The sequence below is a fragment of the Rhopalosiphum padi genome, chromosome 3, assembly GCF_020882245.1.
Source record: "Rhopalosiphum padi isolate XX-2018 chromosome 3, ASM2088224v1, whole genome shotgun sequence".
Lineage (NCBI taxonomy): Eukaryota > Metazoa > Arthropoda > Insecta > Hemiptera > Aphididae > Rhopalosiphum > Rhopalosiphum padi.
In genome coordinates, this window is record NC_083599.1 from 81,628,171 (window position 1) to 81,647,154 (window position 18,984).

At 28.5% G+C, this 18,984-nt stretch overlaps 1 protein-coding gene across 1 annotated transcript; it reads left to right on the plus strand.

The window, feature by feature from the left end:
• The first annotated feature begins 10,145 nt into the window (after window positions 1-10,145).
• Window positions 10,146-11,916, plus strand: LOC132926177 (zinc finger MYM-type protein 1-like). The gene is made up of 2 exons (XM_060990515.1): window positions 10,146-10,281; window positions 10,448-11,916. Exons 1-2 carry the CDS (start codon window positions 10,146-10,148, stop codon window positions 11,914-11,916), a joined length of 1,605 nt encoding a protein of 534 aa, XP_060846498.1.
• Window positions 11,917-18,984: the final 7,068 nt, after the last annotated feature.

An 18,984-nucleotide genomic window follows, 5' to 3' on the forward strand; every position in this document is an offset into this window, starting at 1 on the left:
CAAAATTGTATAATCAAAAATAATAATTATTTACAACAAAACAGTAAAAAAGAAAAAAAAATATGAACTAAAAATAAATTCAGTATGTAAAAGTAAATCATTTCAAGCACTTCTTGATGTTGACCGATTTGTGTAAGTGCAACACTAAAAAAACAAATAAAAAAAATTATATTTAAAAAATAAAATATGTATTACAGGCCAATAACAACAACAATTACAACAAATGAAGTTTTTGAAAACATTCCTCACATCAACAATAATGAGAATATAAATAACTTATTGATGAAATTAAAATTACAAATTATACCAAAAAACTTATGGAATATAATTTATGATATTTACAATGATTATTTATTTATTGAACAGAAAAATGTCTTTCTTCATAACAAGATTAAATGTATGTTTTATAATATAAATAATATAGAAACTTTTGATCCCAAGTAAGTATTAATTGTAGCGCTAATCTAACTTGACCATTTTTTTTTTTTTAACTAATTAATAATATTTTTCAGAAAACAAAATCCAGAAGTTGGACACATATTGCTCAATTTAATTTCAAATTATATAGAATGTTGTCAATATAAAATAATTTATGACTTTTACATAATATTTGTACACTGGACGCTGATGAACATGGATGAATACGTGAGTATTAAGCATATTATTTAATAAATACCAGAAAAATATTCCTTAAAACACACACAATATCAAAAAAGTTGCAGGTGGCTGGAAACCCAAGATACTATTAATATTAATTTAATTAAAAAAAATAGTTACACATTTATGTTTTTATTAGTTTCAATTATTTTTATTTGATATGTATAAATAAATTATTTTATATTCAATTATTCTTTACAGGACCGTAGAGCATATATTTTATGCATAGCCGATGATCGACAATGATCGACACCAAACTAGGTATGAAAACGCATAAGACATTTGTAGAGCCTATTGAATTAGTGTATGCAAGTGATAAATCTATTTACAAAGCTGTAAAGAAATTGTATGCTGACGCTTTATCACCGACATCATGTATTGAAATAGTTAAAGACAACCGACTAGGTGGTGCAAAAATGATTGCCACTAAATTCATCCCCAAAAGGTGTAAAATAACTGGGTTAACTGGTAGGCACTATCCTATATCAAAACATTTTATAAAACGTGGTGTAAACGATTTCTCCATACTCACAAGCCAACTCACTAAAAAAGATAAAATATTTCTAGGGCCCTGTTCGTTTGTCAATCATGACAAACGCTCCAATTGTAGTTATCGATACTTCGAAACAGAATGATTCAGCAACAGCTTCATCAGTAGATGTTCAACTAGAAATTGAATCATCAGAACCTCTTACAGGTGTAACTGCTTATTGTTTATTAATTCATGATCGTATTGTAGAATATGTACCTTTCACTAGAGAAGTAAGAAAACTAGTATAAATAATTTAGAATTAAGGATGTATAATATTTGATGAAAAAACATATTATTAAATTATTTTTTTTATTTTAATTAAACAGTGTTCTTATTCAATAAAAAAAACAATTATTTTTTAAAAAAAAGTGTGTAAAAATCAATTCTAGATGTGTTTTTTCGTGTTACAGGGAAAAAAAATGGCTTGAGGCGGATAGTCCCGCTTGATTTTTTAAAATCTCCCTGCCTAAAAGTGCTCAGAACATACATTATGGTTTTTGAAAAAACAGTGTTTTTTCGTGTTACAGGGAAAAAAAAAATGGCTTGAGGCGGATAGTCCCGCTTGATTTTTTAAAATCTCCCTGCCCAAAAGTGCTCAGAACATACATTATGGTTTTTGAAAAAACAGTGTTTTTCGTGTTACAGGGAAAAAAAAAATGGCTTGAGGCGGATAGTCCCCCTTAAACTTTTAAAATCTCCCTGCCCAAAAGTGCTCAGAACATACATTATGGTTTTTGAAAAAACAGTGTTTTTCGTGTTACAGGGAAAAAAAAAATGGCTTGAGGGGGAAAGTCCCCCTTAAACTTTTAAAATCTCCCTGCCCAAAAGTGCTCAGAACATACAAATACATACTACTTTTAGTTTTTAAATTTGTCGTACGTTTTGTTGTATTGATAGATTAATACAAATAAATACCTATGAGTATTGTTTATTATTTGTAATAGATATCTGTGTTAGTCATTGGATATATTTCATTATTTACATTTTAAATGCATTTAGGGGGTGTGGGGGACGAAGTCCCCCACGGGTTACTTTTAGACTAATTTGCTCTGGAACGCTAATTGTTCAACTACATTTAGAGTCCACCTTTATTTTTTTTTCCAATTCAACCACTGGCTTTTGGTGTGTGAACGTAACCTAAAATATCAGGTTTCGAGATTACAACTTCACCCAAGACCTGACCGTAGTCGGTCCTAAAGGTTAGGAAGCGGAGTCACCAACTACATAATACATATTCGTTTAGCCTTGGCCCTCAAATATATTTAACATTAGATACATAAACCAAAGTACTTAAAAGCAACTTAACAACTTAAAGTTCCATTGAGGTGAGTAAAATACCAATTTAAGAATTATTTCTAATGTTCATCTTATTATGTAATAACTTGACTTAATATTAATATTAATTGTAATTAAAGTTAATAATTTGATTGTAGGAGGTACTAGGAGTACTAGGGTTGAATATTCGTATTCAATATATATAAGGAACAATGTTAAAAGATATTTTATGAAGTTACATAGGTACATTATTTAAAGTTATTTATTTATTTTTTTTTTATTGATCCATAATAAAATTATGTGCTAATCCTCTTAGGTACTCTGTGGCTTGACGATTTCTATAATTTTGTACCAGCGTATTAATGCGTTATGCGCAGGTGCTCCGTCTTGTTGAAAAAATAAATGTACGCGAATGTTTAGTGGAACATCTTCCATAAAAATGGTGAGTTGATTTGATAAGAAGTCGAGGTATCTCGTACCAGTCAATGTGCCATCATAAAAATAATAATCACCGAGTAATTTGCCACCTACAAGTCCACACCAAACGTTTGTTCCCCATACGTGTTGAAAATTAGTATCGTTTGTCCAAAATGGATTACTATCAGCCCAATATCAATTATTTTGTTTGTTAATAACACCGTTATCAGTAAATTTGGATTCGTCAGTCCAACAAATGTAATTTAAAAACTGTGGTTCCTCTTGAACTTGTACCAATAACCACGCAACAAACGTAAGCCTTCTCTCTAAATCACCAAGTACTAAATTTTGAACTAAGTTTGGCCGATATGGCTAATACTTATTTTTTTTCAAAATCGAGTGCACTTTTCCCACGGATACATTACGCTCTCTTGCTAAATGTCGCACGGAAGAACGCGGATTAATATTAATGTATGCTAATACCTGCATTTCTTCATCATTATTGGCTTCATGTGGTCTTTGATTACGGCGGCCATTACCATCTCTACTCAGTGGCGGATCTAGGATTTTGTTTTGGGGGGGAGGGGGGGCAATATTTTTTTACATCATTCCATATTTTTATAAAAACACTTATATTAGTATAATGGTATATCAAAATATATTATTAATTATAATGTATTATATAAGTGTACGCACATAAAAAAAGTATTAAAATCAAAAATATTTGTGTATAAAAAAAATATAAATAAAAGTAGTGTTTTATAAACAAAATTGTAAACGTCTTGAATGTTGTTTTGCAAATAAATCTATTACTTCTTCTGGTTTTATATCAATTTGATGATGAATATTTAATAATGATAACCCATTCAAACGATTTTCTCCCATTGTCGTTCTCAAATACGATTTGATTCTTTTTAAGCTAGAAAAAGATCTCTCACTTGTTGATGTCGTTACAGGTAATACAGCAAGAATAAGTAATAGTTGCCGTATGTTTGGGAAATATCCACCTTCAGTCTCTTTAAATGCTTCCATAGCCGTGCTGATTTTTGATTTTTTTTCTGGTTGTTTAGCCCAATGTAACTGCCATATCATGATTTCAGCTATAAAAATGCAATAGAAATTATTTCGTTAACATAATAGGTAGATATATTTATTATTTTACCTTTTAGTTCTTTAAGTGTTCCTGGTAAATCTGATCCATAGAAAGATGCACCTTTTAAAATATCCTCTTCAGATTGAACATTTAAGTAATTTGGTATAAGTTGTTGTATTTTAAACACTATATTATTTTGGTTGTCCAAAAACATAGTTTGAATAGACGTTATAAAATTATCCAAAACTGTGAAATAAACTGTAATTTTAAAATATTCTTCAGTACTTGAAGTTGTTAAATTTGATCGGTGAGCTTGTCTTTTACATATCCGTGGAATTTTAACATCAATATTTAACACACCTGCTTTAGACACAGCTCGATTAAAAATATCAGTAAATTTTAAAACAAAAAAGTTGTAGTTTTATGATATTCTCTTTCAGAGTGTTTTTTTAAATCATATAAAGCATCTTTGTACTTAATTAAAGGAGTTTCTTTCAAAATGTCAAGCCTTTATCCCCCAAGACCACCCACCTTTGGTCCAAAAAGTACACAAACTTTGCAAAAAGCTCCCTTGCTTAAATGACTATAATCTAACCAATTGTATTTATCTATCCATTCAATACGAAAACTTCTACTATGACGTTTTTATCTTTTGTTACTGGAAAAATATAATTTTTATTTGGAGTCCACGTTTTAGTTAAATAATTATAAAGTTGATTTATCTCTTTTCGTATTTTAACATTACAGTCTTCTTCAACTGCAAATCCTATATCATACTCTTTAGTATCATTAATTTCCGACGAATTAGTATACAATCGTGCTGCATTACGCGAATTTTTAGGCACTCGCCATAAATTAAGAGCATATCTGTTTTCTCACTGAAGCTCACCATATTAAACAAAAATTAATGTGACCCAAACGAATGACAAACCACATTTAGCAACAATTGTATCATAAATGTGAGCATTGAGCAAATTTAGAAATAGTACCTAACCAAAATTATCGTTTGTTAGATTACCTACGAAATTAAGATAAAATAATCTAAGGCATGCAATAAAAGTCGATAAAAGATAGAACGAGAAAAGATTTATTTTTTAGAAATATGAAACCAATATTATTTGTTATTAATACGAAATCACTTATAAATTTTAAAACTCTAAGTAGACTATTGAAAAATACGATAAATACAAATGTTATAAATCGACTCATTCTCAATCAGTCAATTTTGAAGATAGAGCAAAACTTTAAAGGTCAAAGTTGCTTGAAAAAATGCACAAAATTCAAATCTGAACTCAAAAATGGGAGGTGCCATTTAAAAAAAAATTATTTTGTTGCGCATGCGCAGAATTTTTTAAAAAAAATCAAGATTTATCAAAAATAAATGTAATTTTATGTCCTTTACGCATTACAAAAAACCCGAATTGCATACAAGGTCATGCGTTCAAAATATTCCGTGTTACCTTTATCGTTGAACACACTGTATATATATGTGCATATATTTTTTTTTAGAACATTTTAAATAACTTTGATTTAACCCCTGAAAGTCCATCATCAATATCATTAACCAATATTAAACCTAATTCAGAATATGAGCTTTATTGTGAACCATCAGCATCAAGTAGTAGCTTAAGCGAAAGTCAGGCTTTTGATGTCTTAGATACTCAGGCAAGAATTTAAACTATTAATTCTAAAGTTATAGAAAAGGTAATTTTTCTAGTTAATGTGTACACTTAATGTATATAATAATTTATAATATAATTATAATTACTAGTATGATATATAAATTAGTGTACTAAGTTTTGAACAATTTTAACTTAAATTACTGTACAAGAAATATGTTATTTTTAAATTAATTTATTCATATTATATTTATAAAAATGCCTAAAGTATATTATATTATGTATATTTTAGCACTCTGATTTGTTGAATTATTTACAAAGTACCACAGAGGGAAAGGCTTTGTTAGCCACTTACAATAAAGATTGTATATTAGACAATAGTAGCCGAAGAAAATTATGTAATTTGATAGTAAGAAAAGAACTCCAAGACAATCCTGATAAATCTATCAAAACGCAACATTTACTTTTACTTGCTAAAGAAATAACTGAAGTTTTTTCCAAAGAGCATATAAACACGTATTTTATACCTTATATGAACTATGGTAAATATATAGTATAAGCATGTATTATATTTTTAATATTAGCATGATTATTAAATAATACTTTATTCATTTCAGGTCCATTGATGAAAAAAGGTGCCAAAGGGAAACTCCTCGATTGTTTTAACAATAGAAAAAGAGAGTATAGAAAGGCAGGTATTATTACTGCTAGACGCTCTCCTTCTATTGTGCGTATATCTGAATCTATTTCAATATTAAGTCAAACTATAATTGATACAACAGGTAATGTTTTATGACTTTATGAGTTTAACATGTTCATGGTCATTTATTATTTAAACCGTATTGTTACCCATGTACATTTTCAAATTATAGGTACATTATAGTGAACATTAAATAAGTATACCAGTACAAATATTTTAGTACAAATTAGAATCTGTTTTGTGCGCACTGTGTAACCCTCTAATATTTCTGTATATTTTTTTATTTGATTATTTTAATAAAATGTCCAATAAAATGTACAAGTACAAATTCTACATCGACCGCAATAATTACAGATACACTAACTACAACGGAATCTACAAATGATATTATTGATATTGGCTGCTGTTTAGATAAAAAGGTTAGTGATGAATTAAAATATAAGTTACTTACTAATGTTTGGGTGCCTGATGAAAAGTTTACGTTTCCTATGTCGGGAAATAGAAATTTAAAATTTCAATTAAATTAAATTAAACGATTTCCGTGGTTATGTTACACTAAAATGCAAGATTCTGGAGCGGTATGTAAATATTGTGCTATATTTTATCATAATTTTATCGGTAAAGGTGCACATCAAATACTAGGATTATTGGTTACAAAACCTTTCAATAAATGGAAAAATGCAATAGAACATTTTAACATACATAACAACACAAAGTATCATGAATAATAATGTTTTTATCGCAGAAAATTTTATTTCCGTTTATTGTAACAAAGAGTTAGATATTTGTCAAAAAATCGATTCTGAGCGTGCTAATCAAATTGCAGGAAAAAAAATTAATACCGGTTATTCAAACTATTTTATTGTGTGGCTGTCAAGAATTGGCCCTTCGTGGTACATCTGACGCTGGGCCACTCACACTAAATGAGCCAATTCACAATGATGGTACTTTTAGAGCTCTTATGCGAATACGAATGAACTTTGGTGATAAAATGATGACCGATCGCATTGAAAACGGCGCAATAAAAGCTATGTATATAAGTCCTACCATACAAAATAATTTAATCACTATCATCGGAAAAATAATACAAGATCGTTTAGTAAATAGAATTAATAGGGCAAAATCATTTTCAATTTTAGTAGACGAGACAACTGATGTATCGCGAATCGAACAAATGTCATTTTGTGTTCGATACGTCGATGAAGATCCTGAACATCAATTCATTTTACGGGAAGATATTTTAAAATTTGTTTCAGTAGAAAATACTACTGGCAAAAATATAGCCAATGTTATTTTAGAAACTATTAAATGTCTTGGTATAGATTCGAAATATATGGTAGGGCAAGGATATGACGGGGCGGCATCAATGAGTGGTAATTTTAACGGAGTGCAAGCAATTATTCAAAAAGTTCATCTAGCAGCACTTTATGTACACTGCAGTGCTCATTCTTTAAATTTAGCTCTCTCTTATTCGTGTAGTATTCAACATATTCGTAACTGTATTGGTACCATTAAATCGGTAGGTAATATTATTAAAGCATCTGCAATGCGAACAGAATTATTAAAAAAATATATTAAAGAACAGTTTCCTGAATCTAAATAGTCCAAACTTACATAAATATGTGAGACACGCTAGGTGGAAAATCACGACGGAGTTATACGATTTATAGAAATTTATAAAGCAATTGTAAATACATTAGATGAATTACAGTTAAAACGTGATATTGAAACGTCATCAAAAGCTTTAAAATTAGGAAAAACTATTATAACCAGCGACTTTGTTATAAATATGGTCACAGCTTCTATACATACTTTTTACCCAAACATTACCACAGTGTAAGAATTTACAGTCTGTAAATTGTGATTTAACCGAAGCAATAGAATACGTTGATACTGTGTTACACGAAATACATAATATGCGGAGTAATACGGATACTACATTTTCAAAGGTTTTTGAAAAAGCAAATGATCTCATAAAATCAGTTGATAGTGAAGAAAACATAAAAATATCAAGAATCGTTGCACGTCAAAAACATCGAATTAATGTTATTACAAATTCACCTGAAGAATATTATCGCATAACAATAGCTATTCCTTTTTTCGACGATTTCATTGAACAACTTCAACCAAGGTTTAATAATCACAAAAAACAAATTTCTTCACTGCACAATTTGTTACCAAAAATATGCAACAAATTTGAAATAGATGCAAACGACTTCGAAATGTAGTCTGAATTTCTGGATATGGAAGTACTGCCAACAGAAATTCAACTTTGGAAAAGAAAATGGTCTAACAAACCAGAAAAAGACCAACCAAATTCAGCTATTGAAGCATAATATATTAAATGTAATTATGAATATTTTCTAAACATATATATTTTCTTTTGAAGCTATTAGCCACATTGCCAGTTTCGACTTCTACGCCAGAACGTACATTTTCAACTATGAAAAGATTAAAAAACTATTTACGCAACTCATCAGGTCAAGAACGACTTACAGGTTTAGCTCTTTTGAGTGTTCATAGGCAAATTCATATCGATCTGGCTGAAGTTATTGATCGCTTCGCCAAAGAAAAAAAGCGACAAATAGATTTTGTGCTATAAAATATTTTTTTAAATAATAATTGTATATAATAAAAATTTACTTTAAAATAATTATTCGCAGGTCGTACACAACAGTGGCATATCTAGGAGGATGGGGTTATTGTACTAGAATTATCAATTTTTTTAGTCTTATATATATAAACGCTACAAGTCCATATGATGAAAATTAAAAAAAAAATTATATGAAATCAGAAAATTAAAAAAAATAAGGTTATATTATACACCACAATTTATAATGTAAGTTAAATCAAATTTCACAGGTCATGCCTATGGTTTCAATGCTGTTACATCCACAGAATATTGAACATAATTTGATACCCTTTGAATAGGAACTAGTATAGATGGTACTATGGTAATAAAATAAAATAATATTGCTACCGGCCAATTGTGCTCTATCAGCTTAACTAACCCAAATTTTTCAATTTAATTTTGGTGCATAAATGAGTATTGCTGTATCTGACAATTAATTTATTGTCCTTCTTGTTTAATAAAGACTATTTTATGGAATCTTGAACTTTGATCTTTGGAGTATAGAAAGATGTGAAAATAATAAAAGTGTTATCTTTATTATTACTTTTGGTTTTATACTTTTCTACCATTCTATATAAAGCCAGCACATAGTCCTATGGATAATATATTCTAGCTTCCAGCTTCTAACATTTAATTTTGATTATTATATAATTTAATTTGATCCGGAATAAACAGCAACAATTTCATTCTGTTTATTCAGTTTGTTGTAACTATACACATTTTCTGCTTTTTTCCTAACTGTGTTTAATCATGTTTACGTGTACCACGTGTGAACTACAATATAGTTCAAAATCAGGTTTTTATAAACATGTGAGGACTAAACACGAAAAAGAAAAAAAGATATAGATTTGTGATAAGTGTAATACATCATTTTCAAAAAAATTAGATCTCATAAAACATATAAGACATGAAATGCAAATTAACACTTTGGAGAGTAAACTTATTTGTTCTTTCGAAGAATGTAATAAAATATTTAGTTCGTTTAAGACTTACCAGTTACACTTAAATATAAGACATACGGTGGATATTAATAATGACATATTGAACTTTGAAATATTTGAAGGTAATAATAATGTTTACAGCATAGGCGGAGCCACAGGGCGTGCAGGGTATGCAGCTGCACGCCCTGATCGCCCCCCCCCCAAAAAAAAATCTGTTATAAGAAAGTCGATCAAAAATGAAGAGGTTACATTTCAAATATTGCATTATCATTTATCAATATGATTAGTAAAAATAAAACAACCGATCCCATGGACCCAGTAATACCACTGCCATCTAATAGGCTTGAAAAAATGGAAAGGATTAAGAAAGGACCTTATCAGCCAATGAATATACAATTTCCTCGAAAAACAGTAGGTACTACTAAAAGAAGTTTTCATTCGAAATGGTATCACGATTATAATTGGTTAGAGTATAGTCAAACATTGGATGCTGCATTTTGTTTCCCTTGTCGCTGTTTCGCGAATAAAATAAAGAACAATATTATCACAAATTTGTAACAAACCTATATCGATAATTTCAGATGATACAACTGACGTAGGTCATCATGAACAGATGTCTGTGGTTGTACGATATTTTGATATACACTTATTTATGCCAGTTGAACGTTTTATTTGTCTTAAGCGACTATTAAGTGTTAATTCTAATGCCATATTTGCAGTGTTGTCAGAAATCATGTCAAACTATAATCTTAATTGGGATGATGTGGTGTCTGTATGTTTTGATGGTGCTTCCACGATGTCAGGATGTATTTCGGGAGTTCAAACTAAATGTAAAGAAGAAAATTCAAGAATCATGTATGTGCACTGTTATGCTCACTGCCTCAACCTGGTTTTAGTAGATGCTTGTACTACTAGGAGAAATATACCAATGATATTTGATTTTTTTGGAGTTGTTCAATTGTGTTATTCATTTATTGAAGGTAGCGCGGTACGTCATGCTATTTTAGAAAAAATATCAAAAGATACTAACATGCAATTGAAAACATTGAAATCGTTATCTACTACAAGATGGGCATGTAGAGCAGAAGCCGTTGCAGCACTAAAGCATAATTACTTAGTTCTTATCCCAGCAATAGAAGAAATAATTTCTTCTACTTCAGCTACTGATGTATGTGCAAAAGGACGTGGTCTTCTATTTCAAATAAAGAGTTTTAATTTTATATTAGGATTAGAAATTATGCAACCAGTTTTACAATTGATAAATAAAGTTAGTAAAATGCTTCAAAAAGAAAATTATGATTTACTTTCAGCTATGGCAAATGTAAAAGCTCTTCGTTTAGCATTATTAGATATGAGAACAGAAGTATATTTTAAAAAAATATTTGATACAAGTGTATCTATATGTAAAGAATTGGATGTTCCAATTCCATTAATTAATAAAAGAAAAATCTCTTCTCACATAGACAGTAACAAAACACAATTTGTTCAAGAAACTAAAGAATCAGAACTAAGAATATCAGCCTTTTATCCAATGATAGACGTCATGGTTCATAGTATTGATGAACGATTTAGCCAGGACACTATGCAAGCTATAAATGCAGTTGATAGTTTACTAAATATGGATATATCGCAAACTGACCTATATTTTCTATCTAAAATGTTTCAATGTGATAGTGAAAAACTAGAAGTAGAAGTAATGCTATTAAAAAATAATTCTACGATTCCAAATAAAGACAGCTTAAGTAATAAAAGTAAAATCCACGAATGGTTAATTTGGTTGAAGTCTAATGATCATTATAAATACTTCAACCAATTTTTTAATGTCATTCAAAAGTTTGTAGTGATCCCAGTAACAAGTTGTACTTGTGAGAGGTCTTTCTCTAAATTAACCCTAGTCAAATCCAAATTAAGCTCTACCATGAAGCAAGAGAGATTGAATGCTTTGATGGTATTGACAGTAGAACAGGAAATGGCAGTAAATGTTGATGCTGATGCTGTTATAGACGATTTTAAAATAGCGGTAGATTTTAATAGACGAATGTCATTATAATAATTTTAATTAGTTTATTTAAGTCAATATTATAAATATATATTTTTAATTTTTTTTTTTTTATTATTAGTCATGACATAAGTAATGTTATATCTTTATTACATACTCCAATCTTAATTATTTTTAAATATAAAGTGACTATTTAAAACATTTTTGCGATTTTATGGATTACCCTCCTCCCTAATCCACTCCCCTTATTGTGGTGGGTCGATTTAGATTCTGCATATGCTGAACAACACTTCTGGCTCCGCCTATGGTTTACAGTAATTTATACATAATTAAATATTTAATAATTAATATTATAAAATGTAATTAATTTAACAAAATTTAATCTTCTAAAACTACCAATAACTGTTTTAAAAAAAAAAAAATATTTTACAATATTTATACATTATTTATACTATTAGAATTTGAGAAATGGAAACATGAGATTGAAGAAACAAATAAATGTCAATTTGTAAAGAGAACATCACCAAAAAAAGTTAACAATATAGAATATTCATACTATTAATGTCATAGATCATTTTATCCAAGGATTTCTGACAAAGTAAGGAAATTTATAAGAAAGTAAAATTTAAATAAGCATATTAATTTGAATTAGGGTAAAAGAAGCTTAAAAAATGGTGGATCAGTAAAAATAGGAAAAATATATCCATCATATAATAAATTACACAAGAAGGATAATCAATTAATTGTAAAATACAGCAGTACTCATTTATGGGACCAAAATGAAATCGGAAAATTGAGATTAACTACAGCTGATAGAGCACAATTGGCAGGTAGTTATATAATTTTATTCAGTATATCATACTATTGTACCATTTATACTTAATGATAATACTCTTTAATAGATAAGTTATCTATGGGCGTTCCAATTCAAAGAGTGTTAAATGATGTTCGAGATTCTGTGGAAGGAACGACATTGAAGCGTTTACATTTAATAGAAAAACGAGACTTGCACAACATCAAAAGGGACTACAATATTAACAAATGTTTTACAAAAAGACATGAAAATGATTTTTTTTAGTGTTCAATTATGGGCAGAACAGTTAGCAAAAGGTAGTAATAATCCAGTTTTGTATTTTAAACACCAAGGGCAAGATGATGCAACTCATTTAGGAAAAGATGATTTTTGTATCATTATTATGACTGATTTCCAAGCCGAAATGCTGGTCAAATTTGGAAATGACAAAATCTGTGTTAATGGGACCCATGGTTTGAACATTTACAGTTTTCAGCTGTACACGTTACTTGTTGTAGATGAATATGGTAGGTAATGGTATTCCAGTGGCATTTTGTTTTAGCAATAAATCCGATACTACTCTATACATATTATTTTTTAAATCTGTAAAAAAAATAGTTGGTTTAATTAAATCATATTTTGTCATATGTCCGATGATGAACCAGCATTTTACAATGCATGGTGTTCTGTTATGGTTCCAGTTTCAAAACAACTATTATGTACATGGCATGTACTCAGAAGTTGGAACAAGAACCTATCTAAAATACATTGCCATAAAAAAAAGCTATAGTTTTTAAAACATTAAAATCTTTATTATATGAAACTGATGAAAAAGCATTTAATAATGAATTATTAAAAATATTAAATTACCTCAGAAATGATTTAGACACTGCTGATTTTGGTAATTATTTTGCTACAACATATTCTTCAAGGGTTGAAAAATTGGAATTTTTTAATCGGAAATATGTTGGTATTAACACTAACATGTACTTAGAAGCCCTTCATAAAAGTATCAAATATTGTTATTTAGAAGGTAAACAATCTAGAAGACTGAATTCATCAATAAATGCATTATTGCTACTAGTTAGAGACAAATTCTTCGAAAGGGCCATCAAAATTACTGAACAAAAAAAGTCATCCAAATTACTAAAAATTATATCTAGTCATAATAAAATTGTAAATATTTCATCAAACATGATTACTGAAACTGAACCAAATATATGGATAGTTACTTCTGAAATTGAATTATATATAAAATATATAATTGAAAAATGTAATGTTATTTGTGAAAATTGTATTTTACGTTGTGATTCTTGTAATATCTGTGTCCATACATTTAAATGCTCATGCATAGATAATGTTTTATATTTTAATATCTGTAAACATATACATGCAATTGCCAAACTTAATGTTGTAATGAATACCAAACATGAAAATAATGTAATAGCCTTACCAGCTATTGATGGAAATATTATACTGCTGGAATATCTTCATCAACATCTTTAACTGATGAAATTAATACAAAAATAGAGATTATAATTGGTATGCACAATCGAGCTGGGGCTTTAAATGAAGAATGTCAAAAACATATTTTAAAACATTGTAATAAAATTATTGAATTACTTACAAATGAGTCAAAACCTATGCCAACAGATAAGAATACAGTTAACATAAAAAAAAATATTGAAAAACAACCACGTTTCTTCACTAAGAATAAAAATAATAAGCATGAATTTCCTCAATTGTCTTCGAGTGAAGGTAATATAATAAGAAAATCCTTACTAAATAATACATGCAATGTTTTAAATGTTCATTCATCTGACGATCACTCTTATAGTGTTAATAAAAAATGAATTTCTAAATATTATTATTGAATTGTATATTACTTATATTATGTGAATTTGCGTATTGACTATTGTATATTATTAAATATTAAATGACGATCGTACATTATGTGAATTTACGAATTATGTATTATTATATTTTATTAAATGACGATCACATACATTTAACTATTATAATTTAAATTTACTATTATAAATATTATCCTTATTACATTATATAAGCTGCAGAAAAGGGGCCAAACATAGGCAATATTATACATTGACACAAATTTTTTTTTCCTGCAAAGATCCATTCGTCATAAGTCTGGTTGAAGATATCATATGTGCGAGAGAGATAGACTGTGTTGCGGTTTTATCGGTGACTATATAAAATTATACAAATACTTTGGTTTTTCTTTAGATAAGATTACTGATAATTAAACGTAAGCACTATTGTCTATTAAATATTATGATGTTTCATTTTTTGTTATGTTAAATTTTAAATAAATTATTATTATTATACGAAATATGTTATATATTACTATATTAATCTAAATTAAATTATTATTGTTGTTTTCACCGTGATGTTTATTAACGAGAGGTATATAATCTACATTGATTAATACTCTAGAAACAAGATTGATATCACAAAGATTTTTTGGTTAAACTACATAAACTAATTTAGTTACGAAAGCTAAAGGTATTTATTGTACAAACAATCGTATATGTGTGTGTATTTTACTCAATAAAAAACATAGCTAAAAACTAATTAAAAATTAAGAACAATGGAAGTAATCATTATAAACAAATACAAAAAAAAAACAATATATTTCATTTTGTAAAATTATTTGAAAAATAAAATATTACTGATGTTTAAATAAAACTAATTTTGTATAGTATGACCTTCTTTTATCATCGATTTCATTAGAACTTTTGTTGATGTGATGAAGACGGATCGTAATATAATAATTTAAAATATACTTGATTAATTGTAGAAGATGGTTATAAAGTGGTTCCTGATCTAAGATATGAGTTGATAAATTTTCAAAGTATTTTTCCATGTTAATATATTTCATAGCTGAAAGTGTTATTTTATTGACTGTATTAGATTTATCTATTTGTTTAAATTCCCTTACTGCCCGTTCTCCAATTCTACAAATTTGGATTACACTGTTACTTGCCTTGACTAAGCCACCTCGATTTTTTCTGTCTAAAAGTTGTTGTTAACTTTCTTAATATTTTACGGGCTTAACCCGAAGGCAGGAATAAGTCTATTTCGAATTTAAATGACTAAAATAATGCGATTGTTTTTCGAAGTTGTTTATTATAATAAAACTATAAAAATACACATATTAGAGAACGTTACGCTTCGAGCACGCACACGCTACTGACTACAATAGTGGACTGATAATAATACAAAGATAAGAGCGATCGGCGGATATTGTGCTCGAAATCAAACAGTTGTGATCTTGATGATTCTGACTCTAATTCAGCTGCACAAACTAAACATAGAATATTTTTTTCCAGTTTTCTCACAACAAAACCTGCTATGTAAGCCACTATGTCATCTATAAATGCATTGTGTTGATATACAATTCAGTACGTCATCTTCTATATCGTTTGTCCCAGCAGTACATAACAAATCTAATAGTTCTTTTTGTTGATCCTCTTTATTTTTTTTCACACTTGAAACTCGAAGTACTGAAGTGTTATCTAATGCCATGCAATTAGCATTACTAGATGACTTTACTTCAGCATGAATAATTATTGCTTTATATGCAGCTTCGAACTGGGCAACCGTAGGATTGTTATTGTAACCACCTCTTGCTCTGATTACAAAGACTTGTAAGACTTACAATAAGACCTATAAAACCAGTTTTCCTTTCAGATTTTATTATTGAACGCAATCCTATTTTAGGTTTCTTTTCTAAGCACTGAAGACTTTCTAAATATTTGATGGAATCTTCAATATAAATTATTATTTCATGTTTCGAGAAGTTACTAATTGGTTTATTGTATGGACTTTTACTTAAATAATTTCTTGTATTTAATATATCAAAAATGTTATTTATCCTACGACAAAATTCAACAGTTGGTTCTGCCCCATCACATTCTGCGATCTGCAAATCATTTTTACAATATTATATTGCATCTGCAACACTATTGCTGAATATTTGCACAGCTAAATTGACTTTCATCTTCTCCTTGAAGTAACGAATGTGTCGTGTTATTATTTTGGTAGCTGCATGAAGACTGCTCTCATTCTGAATATTAACCAATTTTTTAAAATAATTCCATTTAATTGCTTCATTATTAGAGTTAAAAAGTAAACCCCAGTCTCCTAAAGTATTTCTTAGTAATTTTACCATGTGGCAAGGGTCCAATAATATGTAAATAATATGTACTGTGTTTTGTGTAACCGAATGCTTAAAATAAGATTTTAAATCAGGATAATATAGACTCGCTCCTAGCACATTAGCCATTGCAAGGTTGTTAGCAGCACCATCAAATGTTAAAGATTTTATTATTATACCTGTCTCCTGAAGTTCTACAAGACAAGACCTTAAAATATTTGCTTTTTCTTCAGCAGTAATACCTTTTATTAATTAATATGCGACGGGAATTTTCCAAGCAGTATTCATTCCAACAACTACAAACACAAGTGCATCCTTAGCGTAGGGTAGATTATCCACTTGCTGTACTACCACCTGGTCCATAGTCCACATAACCTTGATGTCTTTTACCTGTCCACTGAACGTGCTGTTTTATGCTCATTTCATCCATAGTTAGACAACCAAACAAATTTTTACCAAGATTTTTCATTTCTTCAACTTTTACAGACTCTTTTGTAATACCTGGCAAACCATTTACAGCAGTACACCACTTTTCTCAGAGTACTGATATCAGGCAGACTTTTGGAAAATATATTCTAACATATGTATAGGCAGATGGAGAGTAAAAATGAAGGGTTAAAGCAAATTTTCTCAATTCAGGGGTAATTGATTTTCCCTTTGATATGCGTAATTTCCTCATTAATAAATGTTTTTCTTCTTCAGATCCAATACTCTATAACCACAGATAAATTGTGAGTTATTTTATAAATTATTTTAAAAATTATTCATTTTAAATACAAATACTAAACAAATTATATTTTAGTCTTTACTGTGATAGATAAAAACAATTTTCTTACTTGAACAATATTATTAAAAAGTTTTAGGAATATATGATATTAATATAATATGTAATGCAAAATTAAAACTAACATGCAACATACACATACAATAATTAATTTTTATTTTATTAATTATAAAATATAAAAAAAATACATATAAAAAACTACTAGAAAAAAATGGTTAGTCATATTATACATATAATAATACATACTCATACTATAGTTGACTAAAGAAAATATTTGTTGTTATAAAGAAAAATTTGTCTGGTTTGGTTTGTCTAAACAATGACTAATTTTTAATGTAGTCATGAATGTGACTGTATAATGCGACATGTATACCTTTAAAAGATGAGAATAGTTGGCTGTTATTTTATTTTTTATTTGTAAGTCATCAAACAAATTATTTAAAGTATCCACTTTTAGTTTGGGACGCAGATTTTTCTGTTTGAGCACCTTGATTTTTTTCTGTTTAATTTGATTAGTACGCTGGTAAATATTCCAAAATAATTTTCTTTTTCGAGGTGTCTCTAAATCTTTTTCTTCAAAATCACCGCAATACCGCATCATTTTTTTTTTCTAAAAAATATACATTTATGTAAAGTGTATACCGTAACTCATATACCTGTGTCCCAGTTAGTGTGGATCGAAGAAACAATGCATTGAAATTATTAAAAACAGTGTTTTATACCAGCATTGCTTGGACATGACATAAGCCAATAGGCAACATATCTCAGTCTTTCTTAAATAGGCAAATAAAATATGTACCTACCTGTTTTATTTACATTGCTTATAATTCTAATAGATTAATAGTTACCTTAAAGATGTACTACTTTTAGTAGGCATTGATTTCAAAAGTTTATTTTCAACTGATGTGATTGGTGATGACGGTGATGTATGTTTACAGTAGTTATGTTCAAGTTCTATTTATTAATGTAAATATATGCCAACCTTAATAATTCCAAACGATGAAAATTAAATAATTATATGTTTACCTATTGTGGCTATAGAAACGGCAGTAGCTCGATACAATATCTCATTCCTACTTGGTGTCACAATTGTTGGAATATGTTCAGTTTCTATTAAGTCAAGTAACTTAATTGTTGTCATAATAATAATTATTTTTAATGAACTAAACATTAATATGGATATTTACCTAAATTTTTAAGTTGATGATACAGTGTCATTGTCAACAGTTCCTTCAAATTCTATATGGAAATTATAATAACCAAAATACAATAAATATATCTATTTAGAATAGGACTTGCGTACAAATTTAATTTAAAAAAAGTATAGGTACCTGGAGTATACCTACTCCATAATAATTTCTTACC

Excerpts from the sequence above, each read along its gene's own strand:
- LOC132926177 (XM_060990515.1), top strand. The coding sequence starts at position 10,146 with ATGATTAGTAAAAATAAAACAACCGATCCCATGGACCCAGTAATACCA. Across the intron at positions 10,282-10,447 it reads ATTTCCTCGAAAAACAGTAG|ATGATACAACTGACGTAGGT; the intron begins GTACTACTAAAA and ends CGATAATTTCAG.